The sequence below is a fragment of the Prunus avium genome, chromosome 1 (assembly GCF_965620075.1).
Source record: "Prunus avium chromosome 1, drPruAviu1.hap1.1, whole genome shotgun sequence".
Taxonomy (NCBI): Eukaryota; Viridiplantae; Streptophyta; class Magnoliopsida; order Rosales; family Rosaceae; genus Prunus; species Prunus avium.
This window is the reverse complement of record NC_142284.1, coordinates 55,711,611-55,731,010: the sequence shown is the minus strand read 5'-3', so window position 1 is coordinate 55,731,010 and position 19,400 is coordinate 55,711,611. Positions and strand designations below refer to the sequence as shown.

The window sequence follows — 19,400 nt, the reverse complement described above, 5'->3', positions numbered from 1 at the left end:
TCTCTTAACACAACACAGCACACAAGTAACTCATTTCATAAACATTGAAATGAGAACTCAAACTCATTGATGACCAAGTATATTTCAAAAGCCAATGAACGTACACCGTTTTTGTTTGGACCCCAAATTGGGCAGTCTCTGATCTCCAACATCCACCAAAGAGTGAAACAAAACGAACTTTTCCTGGTCACTTCTTTAATACGAAAACCAGAAATGGGATTGAATGACGAACCACCACAATTACATATAATCAGATAAATCCTTGTTTAGAAGAAACAATGAGCACGAAATCTGACTCATAAACATTTAGCATTAATAGCTTGATTTTGAACATGGAAAACCAAGTCTACAAGATTGTTTCAACGTCTAACACCACCACAAACTAAAATAACCAGAATACACATATGTAGCTACTGCAACAGTCAGACTAGTAGTCAGCTTCCTGCCGGCCTTGAGCGCCTGCGAAAAAATACAGAATAATGAGTATCAGGCAACGAATTCATTTTATAATTCCCTGTTTAAAAGAAAATTGGACAGACAGTTAAAATAAAGGCAGTATCTATTTCACACTAAGATGGTTTATTTTACCCCATTTCTTCTACTAGGTGTGTTTCGAAGACATCTCAGCTCAACATTTATGGAAACAAAGATTCGCATATGAGGATGAATAAGGCATCTCAGCTTCAGGTTGCACCGACTAAAACCAGTAAGAACCCCAGATTTGAAATAAACAATATGTTCAGATCAGTTAAGCCAGTTGGCTAATCTTTTGTTTTGCCAGAGAAGCTTAACTGACAGTTCGTTGTGGCTGGAGATTCAAATGCTAAGGAAGACAGATGGTGCATATAATGCTTAATTTATAGGCTCTAGCTAATGTTGTGACAACCCAATACCTAAAGCAATCTCTTTTCTTTTTTTTTTGCTGTCAAAAGCTTATGTGATTCACTCTTGGAAGTTGGTATCCCACAACAATGGAGTTGAGTTTATATTAAAAGAAAATTTTAATACGATATCTAGCTATAAAGAGGCAAAAGACAACACCAGAAAAGATCCTGAATTGTACTCTATTTCCCATCTTGAACACTGTATACAACAAAATTTAACCCGAGAAAACGATCCAAACGCTGTCATCCTCCTAAACCCAAGAAAATGCGACGGAACTATGGAAAGAAAATTGTTCGGCATTGTTAACGATGTAAATAGTGTTAAAGCTACATGAAGAATATTAGGTACACAGCACTGCCAAACGGTGTGGAAAAACAGGATTTATGCATGTAAATCCAATAAAAGGAGTAAGGATTCAAAACTTATGACTGCATGACTGAAGCATGTCAGATATAAAATCGGTCATAAGGTACATGTTGTATGAATTGACAACTGAATTCAATTCGGCGAGAAGAGATTACCTGTACAGAAACTTTTGTTGTAGCAGCCACCAGTAGTTCACAAAGAACAAGCTTCAACAGCTGAGGCTCTTTGATATTGAACATCAAGCCTTTCAAGCAGTTTGGCATAAGAAAGATCCAGTTGGTTGTTCACACCTTCAGTTGCATTGTACCCTTTATTGCCATTGTCCTCATTGCAGCCAACATCATCAAAACCACCTTCAACAGGCTGGTTCATATGAATAATCTTACCAAACAGTTGAAACGAACTTCTGCCAACCTTTGTTGAGTTGCAGTACCGGTTTCCATCCAGTTCCGTGCCAGAGGAATGCACACTACTCTGGCTATCTGGTGATAATTCATCAGACTGTGAACTGCCAATGTTCAACTCAGTAGACACCCTCTTCAACTTTGGCACCACATTGTTGCCGAAGGAATTGTAAGTGCACATCTGAGGAGAATTCTCACTTAACAAGTGGGATAGATTAGATACACAGTATAGATCTTGCCTGGCTCCCTGCATGCCAGCAGGAAAAGTGTTATAGTTCAACAAGGATGCATTCAATTGCCCCATTGTTGAATTAGGCGCTCCTGCCACAGGAAAGAAGAATTCTTCCTCTGCATTGGTCAGCAGCCCAGGACTCAGAGGAACTCTGAATCTCTTTGCGGGGGGAAATGCAGTATGAATTGAAGGTGTTGATGCAACATAGTCAACTTGCCATGGGCTCACCCTCTTAGCATTCTGCAGAACTTCAGGTTCATCCCAAGTAACCTATAATAGAGGGGTCATTAATTATTTTAAACTATCTCTTGGAAAAAACTATAAAACTCAACATCAGTCCATGTGGAGAGAAAATAAGATGTGCTAAATGCAATAAATTCAGAATGTAACAAAATGTAGAAAATGATTAATATTATTATCTGATTTCTCATAAAATTTTAATATGAAAATACAAGCACTTCTCTCTCCCTCTCCCTCCGTGCATGTGTGTGTATTTATAGTGTTTTTATGCCTGATATGATAGGTTGTACTCTTTATCTATTTGGTGTGAAGCACAGAAACTGTGGTTTGCTAAACCACAAACGTAAAAGGACAATAAAAGATCACAGTGTACAATAATTTGGCAATGGCAATGGCTACGACCCTGGCTAATTTTTGAAAGAGCATAGTCTCAACACAATTCTATAGATACTTAACAATCCACAACCTGAATCAAATTATCCTGACATTGTATTTCTTTTCAAAACAGTAAGTTTGGCAAAACCAAAAAGCTTATTTCAATTTTCCCCTTTTTTCTGCTGCAAAAGAAATATAAGTTAATGAATTTCAACCTAATTGATATCATGTATTTGAACAGAAGACAAGTCTACAGGAAAGTTGGTGTCATATGATATAAAGAAATTATGCACCTGCCTCAACCGAAATATAGATCAACTGCTCTTTCATTTCAACTTCTACTCCAACAATTAAAATGCAATATAAATTAGATTAACCTATTATAAGTCATTTAAGACAAGCAACGCATGGCACAATATTTAGGAGATCATTATCTCACTAATCAATGCCAGCAATTATACAGGAATAGAATTCAACAGGAAATCTTCTGGGATAAACTAAAACATAAATCTGTCAACACATCCCAAAAGCCATCTGATCGAGTCAAAACCAAATAAAATATTGAATGTTTCTTCAAAATTATGTACCATATCTGCTTTCTAATGCATTTCCACAAACATAAACTACCATGACATGTTCCAATTCAAAGAGGGTCGGTTAGCACCCTGCGGATAGTGACATGTACGCAAACCTATACCCAATTGGATGGATCACAGTAAATTGTTTCATATAAACAACAAGATGAATTTCTTACGCCTACATCACTCAGAAGCTAATAACAATTAAATAAAACTCAAAACAAGTGAGACCAAAAGCTGAAGAACCAATACCTGAAGCATACGCCATGGGGAGCGCTGCCAAGGCCCATTGTCTGGGATCGATACCGACGACAAGGTGCCCTGAAACCAAGTCATCCTGGACGAATCCTCGGTCTCCACGGACATCTTCACTCTCATCCCGGCGGACCAAAATACATTTAAAGCCTTCTCCACCACCTCGGCCTTCACCACAAAGTCTGACCACCCCGCTTTCGGATAGTACACCACCTCGAACGGCCTTCCCTCCGCCGCCATCTCCGCCGCCCCTACCACGGCCTCTGCCGACATCACCTTCCTTCCATAACCTTCCTGATCCTCTGTCTTCAGCCTCATTGTGGTCGTCGCTCCGCCACCAATGTGAGAGCTCCACCTGGAAGCGCAGTCAGAGCTCACGGTGGACCTGACTGCTCGGCGAACGCCCACGAACATCTCGCCTCTCGAGTTCCTCATGAAAACAACAGAGTCGCCGGCGACGAGCATCTTGTGATTGACGAACTTGCTCCAGCCGGTGGTGAGCAAGTGCCGCCTCGGAGTTCCTCTGTAAATATGGCGAAAATCCCAAACGATGCCGTGGAGGTCGGTGACGGAGAGCGTCTGGACCGGCGGCTCGGCCTGGTAGTTAAGCGCGGGGAAGATGGAGTCGGCGCAGAACCTCGGGACGGAGAAGCCACCGCCATTGTTGGCGTCCGAAGGAGTGAGGATCTTCGCGAACGAAACGACCTTATCGGTCTCGTCGGCGTCGTCAAATACGTCGTCGTTGGGAGGCTCGTGGCGATTGGTGCGTTCATGGTTGGGGATGGGGAGGAGAAGGAGCTTGGCGAAGACCTCGTCGGTTGTGGGATCGGAGAGGAAATGGACGGCGGAGATGCGGCAGAGAATGAGAGGCTTGGAGAGGACGAGAGGGGAGAGGAGGAGAGGGGTGGAGGAGGAGGATTGCTCGAGGTGGCCTTGAGGGAAGTAGTAAACCCTAGAATGGAGGATGGGAATTTGTACGGAGTTTCCGGCACAGGCTCGCCAGATTTTGGGGTCTATCGGACGGTGGGGAGAGTGCGAGTGAGAGTGAGGGTGGTGATGCGGCGGCGGATTAGGCGTAGGAGGCATTTTGGGGTTAGGGATTTTGATTTCAGAGAAGAGAGAGAGAGAGAGAAATTGAAAAGTGTGTTTGTGTGTTTTAGTGTCTGATTTGCCTCAGGGTGTGTGACAGAAGTTGAAAGAGAGAGAAAGAGAAGAGGAAGAGAGAGAGAGAGAGAGAGAGAGAGTGAGTGCCGTCTTCGTCTTGGGGTCGGAGAACGGGCACGCAAGCAAAACTCAAGGGAAATGGAATTATGGGAGATACATAAATAAATAATATTAAAGTATTATTATTTGGGTAAATTGCTCACAATATTACACTGTTGCCCTCCCCACCAAAACGTAACTGCCCAACTCCAACTAACTACACCATGCACCACTCTCTCTCTCTCTCCTCTTTCTCTCAAGCACTATGTTTGTTATGTCATTTAACCTTCGCCCAATCAGCAAATTTCTCAATTTGAGTATTATTTCCTCAGATATTTACATATTATGTAACAGAATAGAATTCACTGTCCCAACTAAGCAAAAATGTTAGGAGAATTCTTAGATTGTGTGCGAGAATGATTTTTGACAAGAAATACCTGTGGGTTTATTACTAGAGTTTACGTATATCAATTGTCATAAAATTCATTAAACGAAGAGTCCAAGTGTTCTTATAAAGATCGAATATATTAAATTATCACACTGTTTCAATAAAGAAACACTCGATTCATTCAGTAATGTATATTTTACTAGTTTAAATGTATCGTACTCTATTTGATGAGAAAAGATTTCCTTCCATACAAATCAATGTCTCTACAACTTTGTTGCATTTAATTGGATCAGGCAAAATAAATTCTTCATTCAATGGGAGCTGCCAAAAATTAGAGATCTCATAGGCCCTCACTCTCGCAGACTGAGTGACATCATTGTTGTACTTGAGAATCACAGCAGTATTTGCTGTGGCTCAGTGAATGAATTTTATTGTCACTGACAATATTTTAAAGTCAACGAAATCAGAGGTTGTTAAGATTTTTTTGTGTTGGGATTTTTTCGTTTTAGGTTAAATTTAAGTTTTGCTGTCGCTTTTTCCGAAATTTTTGAAAAATACGATGAGTTGGTGTTTTGTGTTTGGGTAGCGATGGCACGGACCGGATTTTCATGCCTGGCTGTCGCGGTCGTCATTTCGTTTGTTGATTTATTATGTACAGACAGGACTCTCTACCTCATCAACACCCAATATTCACCCCAATTTTGTTTATTTCCTTTTTGTTTTTCAAAAACAAAAACAAAAACAAAAATTTAGTGTTGTAAATTTGTTGTGAGATAAACACTGTCAATGAGATAATGTAGGGTTCAAGTGATGTTAAGATATATCATAAATTATATAAACAAAAAAAACATTGAATCTCAACCTTATGAAATTCTATAATAAAAATAATTTTTTAGCAGTGTAAAGATCCTCGAGGATCTTCTTCGTAATGTTTGTTTCTTGACTTTTTTTTAAAAAAATATCTACTTCGCCGATAATAAAGCTAAATTACATAATTGTCACACAATTTAGTCTCAACTACAATAATTACCTGATAAGATATCCTGAATAATAATGTCCAAAAGAAACTTACAAAATAAAATATATCTAACAAATCCATTGACTTCGGTATGAAATTTTAAAAATTTGAGTTTCAATTGATAAATGACTCTTTGTGTTATTTATCTCTAAATCCATTTTGAATTGTGACATAAAGTATTATAATTGGTCACAAATAGTCCAACTCAAAAGGGAAAAAGGGTGTTCAGATGATGGTAAAAGGAACCAAAAGCAATAAATAAAAGTAAAGGCTTATTATCACAAAAGGTCCCTAAGGTTTAGGAAACTATCAGATTGCATCCTTAATGTTTTTTTGTGTCATTGTTGGTCCTCAAGGTTAGTATGTGTAATCACAAATGGTCCCTGCCGTTAGGTTCCGTCAAAAACTCCGTTAGTTTGCTGATGTGGCATATATATATATCACAAAACATCCCTGAGGTTTACACATCTATCACAAATGGTCCTTGCAAATTTTTTTAATTTTTTTCATTTAAAATTCATAAAATTTTGGTTTTCTTTTTTAAATCTTATGAATTTTAAATTATTTTAAAATATACATTGTATTTTAAATACACATGACACTATATTATTTTAGATGTGGGCTCCACATATATGTCACATCAACAAACTAATGGAGTTTTTAAAAATTAATTTAAAATTCATAAAATTTAAAAATGAAAAAAATCAAGGGTTTAGGGTTTATAAATGGTCCTCAAGGTTAAAATCCTTATATAAATGGTTTTTTCATTTTTAAATTTTTTGAATTTTAGATTATTTTTTAAAAAAAACTTCATTAGTTTGTTGGTGTGGCATATATGTGGAGCCCTCATCTTCAAAAATATAGTATCATATGTATTTAAAATACAATATATATTTTTAAATATTATAAAAAACAAAAACAAAATTTTATGAATTTTAAATTAAAAAATTAAAAAAATTTGCAGGGACCATTTGTGATAGATGTGTTAACCTCAGGGATGTTTTGTGATATGTATATATGCCACGTCAGCAAACTAACGGAGTTTTTGACGGAACCTAACGGCAAGGACCATTTGTGATCACACATACTAACCTTGAGGACCATAAGTGACACAAAAAAACATTAAGGATGCAATCTGATAGTTTCGTAAACCTTAGGGACCTTTTGTGATAATAAGCCTAAAAGTAAAAGACAAAAGGCATTATGAAACGAAGACCTTGTCTAGAATGTGGGCACAGCTTGTTCACTCTTTGGTGCTACAATTTACAAGAAAAATAAATTGTTTTACAAATTGTCCCATCAACTATTCAAATAAATGGGTTTTATATAACTTTAGATTATTACTAGTTTTAGCATCATTTATTATTAAAATCCCCGCCTTTTTTATTTTTTATTTTTGACTATGGACTTACGTGTCACTTATAGTGACACAAGTGCCAAATTGTTGTCCTGTCCTTGTTTTGTCATGTACAATGACATGGCCGTCATTGTTGGTATCTTGTAGCTGCAGACAAAAAGTTGACCCTAATCGACCAAAAAACAAAATCGTAAGAAACAAAATAAAACCAAGGTTTTAACAAAGGTAGGTGACCAGTCCACATCGACCCATAAAAAGAAAATGGAAGTGTGATCAAGTTTAAGAAGCACATTTTGAGATTAGTTTAGTGTACTTAGTTTTGAAAACTTGGTGTTAAGAAGCATAATATATTACTAAACGCTTTTTGGAACTTGGGGAGTTATTGGATTAGAGAATATAATTGATTTTTAACCAGCTCTTGCGCCTTGTCTTCTTGATGATTTTGACAATAAGAGCTCTTAACAACTCCAATTGGACCAAATGCAAAACCAAAGTCCAAAGCAAGAAAAGTATTCGACACCGATGTGCTTATTTTGTTAGATAACATTGCAGATAATTAGATTGTGAATTTAAACCATACATGATCGTACAGTGTTTTCACATTTCTCTATCTTTCAACTAATGCGGTGCTAGTTAGATTGGCCCAGATTTTTGGTGTGTTCTTAAGTAGTCCTGAGTGCCAACCAACCTGGTGCTAGTTAAATTGGCCCAAATCTTTGATGTGGTCCCAAGTAATCATGTGTGCGAGTTTTCTCCCCTATCCATTTCAAGCTTTGGCAAAACAAAACCCCTACTATTATCCAAACCAAAACAAAAACGAAAAACCCCCTACTATTATTGGCCCACGGGATAAATAATTATTCATGTTTGTCAAAAGAAGCCTTGATTTGGCCTTTGCACTTTAGTTGGAGATTGTTTTAGTTTAACTATAGTGAAGGCATTATATACGAACCTTAGGTGAGATCATATTTTTTAATTGTTGGATCAATTTTTATCTGTTGGATTAAACTAACCAATTCGATCTAACGGCTATCCAATTTGATTCAACAATTAAGAGATAAGTCTTCATCTAAGGGACATATATAAGACCCTCACTATAGAATTCTTGTAACTTAGCATCATTTTTTTTGCCCTTCAATGATTTGGGCTTTGCACTTTAGTGGGAGATTGTTTTAGTTTAACTTAGCATCGTTTTTTTATGACATTTCCTATTGAGATGTACTATAATATACTTAACTCACACACATATTAAGACCTTAACATTTCCTAAGGGGAGCAATTGATTCAAACCACTGCACTAGTAGGCTTTTTGCTAACCTAGCATTTGTAAGGAGATTCACTATTATACCCAATATATGGGCTTAAATTATAAAAAAACCTTATATAAAATGGACTTTAGAAACACACACAAAGCTCATTTACAACATAACAAATAGGCTTTTAACTTTTATAAATTACAAAACTGTCATCAATTTCTTAAAACAAGCCCAACCCCAAAAGCTCATAAAAATACCCAAAACACTCAATATGGCATCAAAGTAATTTAAAAATCAAATTTAAATTCAATAGGGGCAGATGTCATTTTTTGGGTTTTTTTTTATTTGTCTTAGGAATTACATGGTGTAGGGTTTATCTATATTATTAGTGATAAGAATGGGTATATGACTAAATATCTCTTGTTTTTAAGGGTAGAACAATTGGACAATACAGTAACGTTGTCACCATATATTCAAACATCACATCATTAGGTGTCAAATACCATGATGTCTTGCAGATGGAAAAGAAAGGAGTTTCCAAAATAAACCCTAAACCCTAACTATAATAACAAATTAACCGTAGCCAGAACAACGTTTTCTTTCCTCTGTAGTTCCCTTTATTTAAGACCAGAGCAAATGAATTTTTTTTTTTTAAAAGCCCTAGTTACATAGTAACATTTCTTCAGGAATAAGCAGCAGAATGATTGGAAGCACTAGTTGCTTCTCCAGAAAATACTTTTCTGAGACAGAAACACAGTGGTGCAGAAAACTCTCAGAAGTGCACCATTTACCATCATTTCGACCAAAATTCACATGGAAAAGGCGAAAACGAAAAGGAAAATGCTAAGCTTACCACATTTTTCATACCACATTCATACCACCTCTCTAATAAAGGTGGGCCTCATTATATTGGTAGGCTCCATCTCTATTAGAGATGTAATATGAATGCGATATGAAAAATGTGGTAAGCCTAGCATTACCCAAAAGAAAATGGGGAATGCTATCAACCTTCTCTTTTGAAGATTCTCACTTCTTCTCATGACACATGTCACTTTGGTTACTCTTAAAACAATGTTATTAATGCACACACAAACTTTTTTTTTCTTTCCAAACTTATCCCTATCACAAAAAGAAAAGAATAAGACTAAACATCAATAAACAAAAAGAAAAGAATTAAATGAATATATCTTTTTTTATTCATTTTTTTAACAGTAATTTAACCAAAACGAAAGGACAAAACTTACTATAAAAATATACACAGGATTTTGAAAAAATAAATAAAGCAATATACAGGGACAATGCATTTAATAGGGATAAATTTGGAAAATAAAAATTAATTTGTGTAATGCATTAATGATATTGTTTTATGTGTAAGCAAAATGACATGTGTAATGAGAGAAGGGAGAAGGTCCAAAAGAGAAGATTAGAAAGAAGAAAGAAGGTCCAAAAGAGAAGATTAGAAAGAAGATTGCTGGCATTTGAGAATACCACATATAAGATAAATGCATTAACCAAACCTTATAAAAGAAAACCAATATCCCTTGACAGAATAATAGTCGGTCAAACAGACTAAAACACCACCAAAACAAAAGCCAAATATAACAACAGCAAAGCAAAGCAGAGGGTGAGAATACAGGAAGGTCCAGTGACCCCTTTATTCCAAGACACACACAACTAATACTCTAACAGTGCCATACTGATTTAAAAATACCGATATAAAAGAACAATCCCACATCACTCACTCTTCCTCTGTCTCCGACTCAGCACTCTGGAGCCATTCGATGAAGGGCTTGGCATTCTTCCAGATCAGAGAGCTCTTGTTCACGCCGCCTAAGCCCTGCTGGTACCACTTCATAATGAATTCCTCTTCCAGCACATCAACGTCATACAGCGATTTCAGGACCAAAGCCACTTCCTTTGCAGCATCAGGGTTTGCCTTCCCAATGAAAGACTCAATAGCTTGCAATAGAACCATCTGGGACCCCTCCGCCTGGGTTGCTGCAGCCAGGTAGTTTTTCTTCTTAGAAACCTCCTTCGAAAACCCTTTTCCAATGCCTTCGAAAAGAGCATCAAGCAAGGCATCCATAACTTCTTGGGGCGTACCAGAAAGAGTAACCAAAAAGGATTTAAACTGGGCAGCAGAAGTCCCCTTTTGCAGGCATTGTTTTATCTCATTAACGAGCCTTCCATGTGTATTTTTATCAGCACCATTCTGATGGTTCCTGGATTCCGCATTCTCCTCTTCAGTGGTAGAAAGCATGACCATATCAGCAGTAACCGCACTCAACTGCTCCTGGATTCGCTTCCGAGCAGCCTCCAAGGAAGTGTCTGTCTGCCACTGGACATCATCATCGTCCTCTTCAGCAGCTTGGTCATTCTCATCTCCCTGGCTGTGAGTGGGGGAGCGATCCTCATCAGAACCAGAGGTTTTCTTCTTGCTTGATGCTTTAGAACCAGTTGTTGCCTTCTTCTTTGCCGCCTCCTTCTTAAGCTTCTTTTGCTCCTCATCAGCAGCTTCCCCTTCCTTAAGCTGCTCTTTGTCAGCCCTCCTCAAGGCTTTCTTTTCTTTAGCTGTCTTCTTCTGCTCTGGAGGGTTCTTGAGGATAAAAGTTGTAAGCTTGTCCCTCATATCAACATCAGACACAAAACCACATGCAGCACATTTGAGATTGAGCATCTGTGTCTTAGTGATAATTATTTCAGTTTCAGGATTCCCACAACCATAGCACTGCACATATTTCTTAATGAAATTCTCGAGAAGTCCAGCAAGCTTCGCAGTGTCATGAGCGCCATTCACATGGGAAGTCCCAGTCTTCTCATCAAATTTCGATTGAGCTCCAAGCTCACAGCCAAAATACTTAGTAGTATAAGAAGCAGGTCTAGCCAAGGCCTTTGCAATATCAACCATGTTGACCACATTAGTCTTGATGCCATTTCCTCTGCCTTCAATCTTAGTAATCATCCGTGGCATCTTATACCTGTAGAAGGCATCATCACGGTTTGAAGCACCAATGTTTTGTAGAGCCATCCTTAAGGGTGCGACAAAGATGATGGATTATATCAGAATGGTATTGTCTCCTGAAACAAGAAATCCTCCTCTACCAGACAACTTCCTTGCAATTGGAAAAGGTTGCATAAACCGGCAACCAAGGAAATGTGTGCAATTCTCCTCTAATAATCCAAAATGCATGCATCCAAATTCAACAGCAGCAGCTCTGCTCTTTTTTCTAGATGTAGGACAATATTCACCAAGTAATCCAATTGACGACAAAAAGAGAGTGGCCCGTTCAGACATAAAATAAGTTATAGACGTCACACACTCCACTTTGACAAACCGCAGATGTAGCAGACTGAACTGCCAATTTCCTTAAATAAAATGAAATAGCTATTTAGCAACAGGTTAAGAGTAAGATAACACTTATGAAATCAACATAAATGGTGAAAACAAGACAACAAAACAAAGCATTAATTCCACAAGCAAACAAAACATTATACTCCTTTTTTCTCTGAAGCACTAAGATAAATCATCCGGCCAAAAGAATAAGCGCTGGAATTAAGTTATGATAAGTTGACAAAACAAGACATAACAAATGTCCTACAAGCGCTACCAAAACAAAATCAAATTCCAAAAAGGCTGAATTTTTTTTTATAATTACTGATCCACAAAGATCAACAAATAGACAACGAAGCCACACAAAGTTTACAATACAAACCTAAACCTAATAGTAATCAAGCACCTCCACGAACCGAAAACGGAAGGAGCTCAATATAACTGGACAGAGATTTCGCACCATATATATATATATACTGCGACAGTCTCTTTCAAGAAGATCAAACATATAAAAAAAAACCTAACAAGACAGGTTTTCAACATAAATTTCCAGCCATATATAAGTATACATATAATAGAGCTATGGTCTCATAACGATTTCTGAAAAAAGTTCCGAGAATTTCGAGGGCAAGGTCAATAACAATTATTAAATAAAATCACAACGTGAGAAAAAAAAAGTCCAAATCAAAGCAACGCTGAATAAATCTATCTCAAATAGCATTCAGATTTAACAACATAATATAAAAATAAACCCTAAGATCCACAGATCTGTAAATATTTTAAAATCCGATCCAGAAGCATAAGACTTGAGCTCGGATCGAACAAACACTCAGCTATCAAAAACAATTATCATCAACAAATAAGATTAAGATTTCGAAAAGAAAAGAGAAAGCGCAGCGATTGTCAGAAGAGGTTTATACCTTTTAGGGTTGGATGAGAATCGGAGAGAGAGAGAGAGATAGAGAGGTGGAGAACCCTATAGGCTGGTTTATGCTTTGTGTATTATGTGACAGGGAAAGAGGAGAAAGCATGGAATTTATATGCGGCGTTGGGTGCGAGAAGGTACGCGTAGGGCAAACTCACCGCCTTTAATTTATTATTTTTATTTATATAATTAATATAATTAATTATTTTTTCTACCAACCTAATGATGCCAACTTGGATAAAGCATTGCACATGAATTCCACCCTCTCAAGATAACTAATCGCAAGATCAGGGCATCTGATGGGTCAAATTTTAGGAAAAATATTTAAACTGAAAACAGCGATATTTTTCACATAATACGCAATGGAAACGGAGGTATCAATTTTATTTTTATAATTATTTTTTATAATTAAAGTTATCAATGAAAATGTAACAGAAAAACTAGTGAATGAATATAATTCTTTTTCAGGAAAGCAAAATAAATATGTTTTGTCGGTATAAGAAAACAAATTGGGCTTTCTCATATTTTTAAAATAAATAAATAAATATTTTTTGTGACAACCCTTTTTCATATTTGAAAGACATTACGTAAAAGAACAACTTTATTTGCAAAGGACTATTTATTTTATTCAATGGTTCCAAAATCTCATCTCACACTATACTTAAACGGGTCTAGCCCAGTTGAAAGGACATTATCGCCCCTTGACGCTGCGTGTGAGCTCCCCCACTATCGCTTTCCTTATATAAGGAAAAAAAAACATCCCTTTTTTGAGGAATTCTTTTCTTGTACGGTTAAAAGAATGACAATATGTTTTTTCTTTAATTTTTAGACAAGACGTTACTTACAGAAAAACTATTGGGTTGCTATGAAAATTTAGAAATACGGAGCCCAAAAAATTAATAATTCTAGACTCTGAAGTGAATAAAACCACAGAATACCATTGTTCGAGCCAATGTGGCCATACAGAACTGATTCAGCACCCAATCGAATTGAACACGTTCGATGAATAAGTTCGGTCCATTCAAACTTTTATTACGAGAATAAGAATTTCTATCTAGGGCATGATTGTATACTCCAGCATTTCAAAAGTACAAAAACTATGAAATAGTGAAAGAGGAGAGTTGATAGCTCATTCTTCCGATGGCCTTTGCCCCAAAACTGAAATGTCTTCGTATCGTTTCTGCATTAAAAAGGAAAACATTCAATTCAGACGTTCGATATTGGGATTTTGTGTTTTTTAGAAAACCAGTTACTACCAAAGAAAGAATCTCAATGCATATACATGTCTAGGACATGGAAAGCAAATCCAACCCCATATCAATTATAGTTAGACTCATAAGAATCCGATTAACATCCAAACAGGCAGATGACCTAATAATATGCAGCACCTCCGGCCATGGGCAAAAGTTTGTCTAGGAAGAAAAACCCACATGCACTAAAAGAAGGGAGAATATGTAAATGCATTACAAATATCCGAATCAAACCTGTACTATAACACAAAGATACATGCAAACAAATAATTCTTCAATCCCCCATATTTGGATTCATCAAGCACATATTTGTGCAATAAGGAAATGTATAACATGCCAAAACTGAGTAAAAACTGTAATAGTTGTCATACCCCAACATTGTTGTACTCCCACAACTTATGAACTCCATAATCCACGGCCTGAAACCAGCAAACGAAAAGAAATAAAATACATCAGAGCTTCTGATATTTGTTCTTCGTTCGGAGAGGAAGAGAAGAAACCAAATGAAAATTAGAAGCAAACAATACAAAACAAATTGAAAAGGGTAAAAAAAACTGATAAAGGGCAATGCATCACAGTCCTTCTAAAGCATAAAATGGGCCAAAAACTCTAAGTTCTTCTTGGTCTCCGTATGTAGCCTAGATTCCATTTCTATAATTCCACAATGTATGATTGAGTTTCGAAATCAAATGTCTACGAGTATTGCATATAACTTGGGAACTAACACAACATTAAAAACAAATATATTTTTGAGTATTAGCTTAAATTTATGTCTCTCACAGCAAGCAAGCATTTGATTAAGATATGAAACCATTGAAACCCTAAATCACAAGAAACGACATCAAGTTTCATCTATTTTTCACTAACATAGCAATAATCACTCCTTTTAATGACAAGGCCAGTTTAGGTTCAAAAAATCCATAGACCAAATTATAATTTCTGAGTTCGCAACTACACCAAAATGACCAAATCGCAAATCTAAGCAAATTTCATTTCCTTAAGACTTTCTTAGCAACCAAACAGTTAATGACCAAAATAAGGATAACAGAAGACGAAAAACTAAAACGTCAGAACCAGTGAAGTAACCCTAATCTAAGTTCTGAGCCTCACCCGCTCACCGAGGAAAGCGCCGGCGATGACGAATGTGACGTAGACGGAGTTACGGCGCATAATGACCCTGTAAAGCCCTTCGAATACGCCTCCACTGGTTCGTCGAGCTGCTGAATCCATGGTGAAATGCGCGAATCCTTCTACTTGCTGCTGATCTGTGTGCTAGGGTTTGCTCAGAGCTCGAAATGACAACCTATCCAGCAAAATCAAAGACAACAATTACGGATAAAATCAACTAATAAAATTGAAAAGAAAAAAGCAGAGCGATTCTTCTTAGGGAAGATCATACCTTTTCCGATTGGATGAGGAACACGTAGGGGCAGAGAACCCAACAGAAATGGCTCTGGTTTGCGTTTATGCGGAGAGGTAGTGGAGAAAGTACGCAAAATTGCTTGTTTTCGTATTTTAATTTAAATTCAGCATTTTTTTTTTCGCTTTGGCAAGGGCTTGTGTTTTTTCCCCCATAATTTTGCTTAATATTATGAATTCCACCAATGATAAAAAAAATTAATTTTGAATTCCAAACTATTTGCTATGGATTTCAACGGAGGATTCGAGCACATAACCTCGAGTTTAGAGACAAAATGAAATGGTGATAATGCACCTCAATAAGTCACAAATTGTAAATACCGTAACTAATAACCAATGCACAAAATCTAATTTGTTAAAAATAAATAAGACTCGTTTGAAAAATTAAGTACAATACAAATAATAACAAGGTCATATCATTTGGTATGCAAAATTTTAGGATTTCATTTATTGTCTACTTGTTTAATTGCTCATCAATCATGGCATAGGAGAAAACTGTGAAAGAACAGAACTTGAAGGGAAAATGGGAACCTTTTAAAGCTCAAATCTGATTCTTATGTGCCATAAAATTATCAAACAAATGTACCACATTCTTTTAACAATAGAAGTAAATGAGAAACGAATCCAAGAGAATGCCGAGACTGCAGTATTATGCGTCTCTTATTGCTGCATTCGACCATCTCAACCAGAGGCGGTTTTCTTTTGTTGGAAATGGACAGCCCAAATAGGAACAGCCACGCCGATGCTGAAGGCAGTGAACACTCCAAGGGTCACCTTCAACTTCTGGTGCGACATCCTGTCCAAGTTGTACATGTGTTTGGCATGAAGGTAGTATGGTTCATCATGGCCATGTCCACCCATTCTCTTCACTCCGGTTGAGTGGAACCCTCTAGTTCCTGGCAAAGCACAATAGCCACTACTTCTACTTAGTACATGCAATGAAAAAAGATCCAGCATTCAAAGTCGAAGGAATCAACACCTCAGCTGAGTTATTATTAGTTAGACATTCAGTCTTTCTCCATTATGGATGGATTGGTGTGGGTCGGTTACAGATAAAAAAAAACATGAAATACTAGATGAAACACGCGGTGGAGATTTAATTTCACTGTACTCAATACTAATTTCCAGAAGCAAATGAGCAAATCAACCAAACTCATACCAGAAAAACAGCTCAAATAAATTAAACTATTTTGGGCCACTATGAAGAAGCCCATAAAAACAAAAACCAGAAAACACCAATGGAAATTGAGGTCTCATAGGGGTGGTCATTTTAAGTTTATTTTAAAGGCCAGCATTTTGCAACTAAAAGCATGCAAAGATTCATATGCCTTTGAAATTTACTCTCTAAGAGACACTCATCAGTTGTCGCAGGGTGGCAACATTGTCTTTACCGACAGGACTCTTTTACACAAAATATCCATGAGATGATTTCAGCGAACGGGTTCCTTCATGCAAATTATATACTGAGCCTTCTATTCACACCAAGACACCCATTCACTATGAAATTATGCCTCCAATTGGAAAGTAAAATGCTATGACCCACTTGAGTCCGTATACCAAAAAATGTGAGTTAGCTCCCGGAATCTTGTTAAAGACAAGTAGTTGGTTGGTACTTGGGACAGTTTCCTGAATTAAAACATGATGGAGAACATGTAAAACCTTGAGACTGCCCCATAATCACTATTGGCCGGGTGAAATTGAGTCCTCGCACACATTCTCAAGCAAGAACCCATTTGGAACGGCCAAAATTGATTACAAGAAAATATAACCAGGGTGGCATAGAGATATGTATAAGACCTTTCTTTCACGTAAGAAGATAAAATGGAAGCACCTTCTTACGGGGAAGAAGGGAAAGGAATTACTTTGAGGTTTATCTATGCCCGCATGGGAACGCGAGCGCCATCAGAGGCAGTTCGCTCGGTTCTCTAAAAGGCAAAGAGGGAAGCATGAAGAAGGAGAAGTTCTATAACAAGAAGCAGCACAAGCTGTGCATCTTTTGGGCTCGATGTTTAATTCTGAAAATCCTTCTATACATGAAGGTGCATCTTCTGATCTTCCAAATTTTAGGTCAAAGACAATATTTTTTTTAAAACTTGCAACCAAATTCTAGTGTGTTCTCCATAGCATTATAAATTACTATCAGCCAATCACATTGTTTATACACTTAACGATTTCATGGTATGCAGTGGCATCAAAGAAAATAAGCAACAGATGGCATTATAATAACCTGATTTTGATAGAGATGCTTCTGAAGCCCTCACCAACTTTGCGCAGGTCCGGATCCCACCGTTCATGCTCATGATTGAAAGAAAGAACAAGCTCTTGCTTCTTAGTACCTTAACCACCAGAGACACTCGTTTATAAACAAATTTACAAAATTTTCCAACAAAAAGAATGCCAATCAATTCTTAATACCCGAATCTAATCTAATTGAATTAAAAACATAGTAATCATATTCAGTTCATAACACTTGACCTAATTAAACAATAAACGACCACGGATCTATAAGAATTTCCAACAAAAACAAATAACCCGATCAAAAAACGCAATCTTTGAGCTCCGATCGAGCATACTCTCAAGCAATCAAAAACAACATTTACTGAAAATTTTGACTACAAATTCGCCATTTAACAATTCAGTGAAGAATAATGAAAATCAAAGAGGAAGAGCGACTCACAGAATATGTAGAAGAGAAGAGGTGAAATGTTAACTTGTGGAAATGGTGAAACCCTAGGCTATCAGTAAGCTGGCTGTGCGTCGAGAACTCGGGAATATTGAGGCTGGAGACTGGCGATGAGCAATTAAGGAACCCGGGACACAGGTTGGGCTGGGCTTATTTTTAAGCCCAATAATATTTTGTTTGGGCCTTGAATAGGTCAATTTGTTTTATTTTATGCAATTGGTGAATTTTGTTTGAACTCTTTCTAATGTTTTATCTATATATATATATATATAGTAAAAGATAGAGAATGGTGAAACATTCTGTTGAGACCCAAAAAATCCAAGGTTGGGCCCAGATAAATTCTCGGCCCAATACAACACTTCATTAAGAAAATATCCGACTTGGAGCACGCAAAAGTTTGTCACACAAGCTTACACGAGCCATAGTCCACGTGTCATGCTAAATAAATAATCTGTTATACTAAGAATTGAGATGTGCCTATAAAATGCATTAGCTCTACGAGCCCATACTAATTATCCTATCAAGCATCATATTCCATTCCAAAGGCGATAAAATTCAAGCACACCAACCGACATGCCATGCCAAGTGGAAAATCGTTATTTTACACCTAATCACGTTACAAGCTTAAGTGGGCCCAAGCCACGCAAATACCCGGGGCTTGTTGAGTGGGTTGTGGTGTGGATGGTAACGAGCATTCATGAGGCCTACTGATGAGCCGAGAAATGGAAGTTTTGGGCTGTTTGGGAGCCCCAAAACTCAAACTCATTTCTTGAGCCCAAATATATGAGTAAGCATAAAAGAGGGAAAAATGCCCAATACTCTAGAAAAACCAACCTAAAACTCTAGGAAAATTAGCCCATCACCTAAAGAGATTAGCCCATTCTCTTAATTGGCTAAACTATTACCTTATGAAAGTCCACACAGCCAATACAAATATCTGTAATCTCCAGCACATGGCTGGAGACAAAAGCCACGACAAAAGCCACGACAAAAGCCAAAGCTGCCCAAGTATGTGAACCGCTGGGAGGCTCCAGCACGTGGGCAAAGCAAACCTCAAGGCAGATTGTTCAAAAAACCAAGGGGTATTGGCGCTCGAAGGGAAAAATGGCAGCCTTCGGACTAGCCAAAGCTACCTATCTCCTTTCTTTACCAGGCCTTGCCATGAAATAAGGAGAGAAAGAAGGAGAGGTGATAGCTAGAGAGAGGAAATCACCACTGGAATGGCTGCGGAAAGA

The 19,400-nt window shown here is 37.3% G+C and overlaps 4 protein-coding genes across 4 annotated transcripts; all 4 read right to left on the bottom strand.

Annotated features, from left to right (window-relative positions):
• Window positions 1-214: 214 nt before the first annotated feature.
• ARF17 (auxin response factor 17) lies at window positions 215-4,639 on the bottom strand. The gene is made up of 3 exons (XM_021954870.2): window positions 3,333-4,639; window positions 1,407-2,157; window positions 215-459 (listed from the first exon to the last, which is right to left on the bottom strand). The coding sequence occupies exons 1-2, from the start codon at window positions 4,419-4,421 to the stop codon at window positions 1,444-1,446; spliced, it is 1,803 nt and encodes a 600-aa protein (XP_021810562.1). The 5' UTR covers window positions 4,422-4,639; the 3' UTR covers window positions 215-459; window positions 1,407-1,443.
• Window positions 4,640-10,034: 5,395 nt separating this feature from the next.
• Window positions 10,035-11,723, bottom strand: LOC110753186 (putative eukaryotic translation initiation factor 5-1). Its single transcript, XM_021954023.2, has one exon. It carries the CDS (start codon window positions 11,583-11,585, stop codon window positions 10,296-10,298), a length of 1,290 nt encoding a protein of 429 aa, XP_021809715.1. The 5' UTR covers window positions 11,586-11,723; the 3' UTR covers window positions 10,035-10,295.
• Window positions 11,724-13,704: 1,981 nt separating this feature from the next.
• On the bottom strand, window positions 13,705-15,621 carry LOC110753052 (cytochrome b-c1 complex subunit 9, mitochondrial). Its single transcript, XM_021953860.2, has 4 exons — window positions 15,463-15,621; window positions 15,174-15,366; window positions 14,435-14,482; window positions 13,705-13,993 (listed from the first exon to the last, which is right to left on the bottom strand). Exons 2-4 carry the CDS (start codon window positions 15,291-15,293, stop codon window positions 13,943-13,945), a joined length of 219 nt encoding a protein of 72 aa, XP_021809552.1. The 5' UTR covers window positions 15,294-15,366; window positions 15,463-15,621; the 3' UTR covers window positions 13,705-13,942.
• A 373-nt stretch (window positions 15,622-15,994) lies between these two features.
• On the bottom strand, window positions 15,995-18,310 carry LOC110753974 (TonB-dependent heme receptor A). Its single transcript, XM_021954970.2, has 3 exons — window positions 18,160-18,310; window positions 17,710-17,818; window positions 15,995-16,378 (listed from the first exon to the last, which is right to left on the bottom strand). The coding sequence occupies exons 2-3, from the start codon at window positions 17,780-17,782 to the stop codon at window positions 16,164-16,166; spliced, it is 288 nt and encodes a 95-aa protein (XP_021810662.1). The 5' UTR covers window positions 17,783-17,818; window positions 18,160-18,310; the 3' UTR covers window positions 15,995-16,163.
• Between the last annotated feature and the right edge of the window lie 1,090 nt (window positions 18,311-19,400).

What these genes read in the sequence shown, in the direction of transcription:
- LOC110753052 (XM_021953860.2), bottom strand. Translation starts at nt 15,293, where the DNA reads ATGGATTCAGCAGCTCGACGAACCAGTGGAGGCGTATTCGAAGGGCTT. An exon ending in GCGCTTTCCTCGGTGAGCGG is followed by an intron (nt 14,483 to 15,173) that starts GTGAGGCTCAGA and finishes TGCTGGTTTCAG; the next exon opens with GCCGTGGATTATGGAGTTCA. An exon ending in GGGAGTACAACAATGTTGGG is followed by an intron (nt 13,994 to 14,434) that starts GTATGACAACTA and finishes TTTTTAATGCAG; the next exon opens with AAACGATACGAAGACATTTC.
- LOC110753186 (XM_021954023.2), bottom strand. Translation starts at nt 11,585, where the DNA reads ATGGCTCTACAAAACATTGGTGCTTCAAACCGTGATGATGCCTTCTAC.
- ARF17 (XM_021954870.2), bottom strand. Translation starts at nt 4,421, where the DNA reads ATGCCTCCTACGCCTAATCCGCCGCCGCATCACCACCCTCACTCTCAC. An exon ending in CCCCATGGCGTATGCTTCAG is followed by an intron (nt 2,158 to 3,332) that starts GTATTGGTTCTT and finishes CCTCTATTATAG; the next exon opens with GTTACTTGGGATGAACCTGA.
- LOC110753974 (XM_021954970.2), bottom strand. Translation starts at nt 17,782, where the DNA reads ATGAGCATGAACGGTGGGATCCGGACCTGCGCAAAGTTGGTGAGGGCT. An exon ending in AGCATCTCTATCAAAATCAG is followed by an intron (nt 16,379 to 17,709) that starts GTTATTATAATG and finishes GTGCTTTGCCAG; the next exon opens with GAACTAGAGGGTTCCACTCA.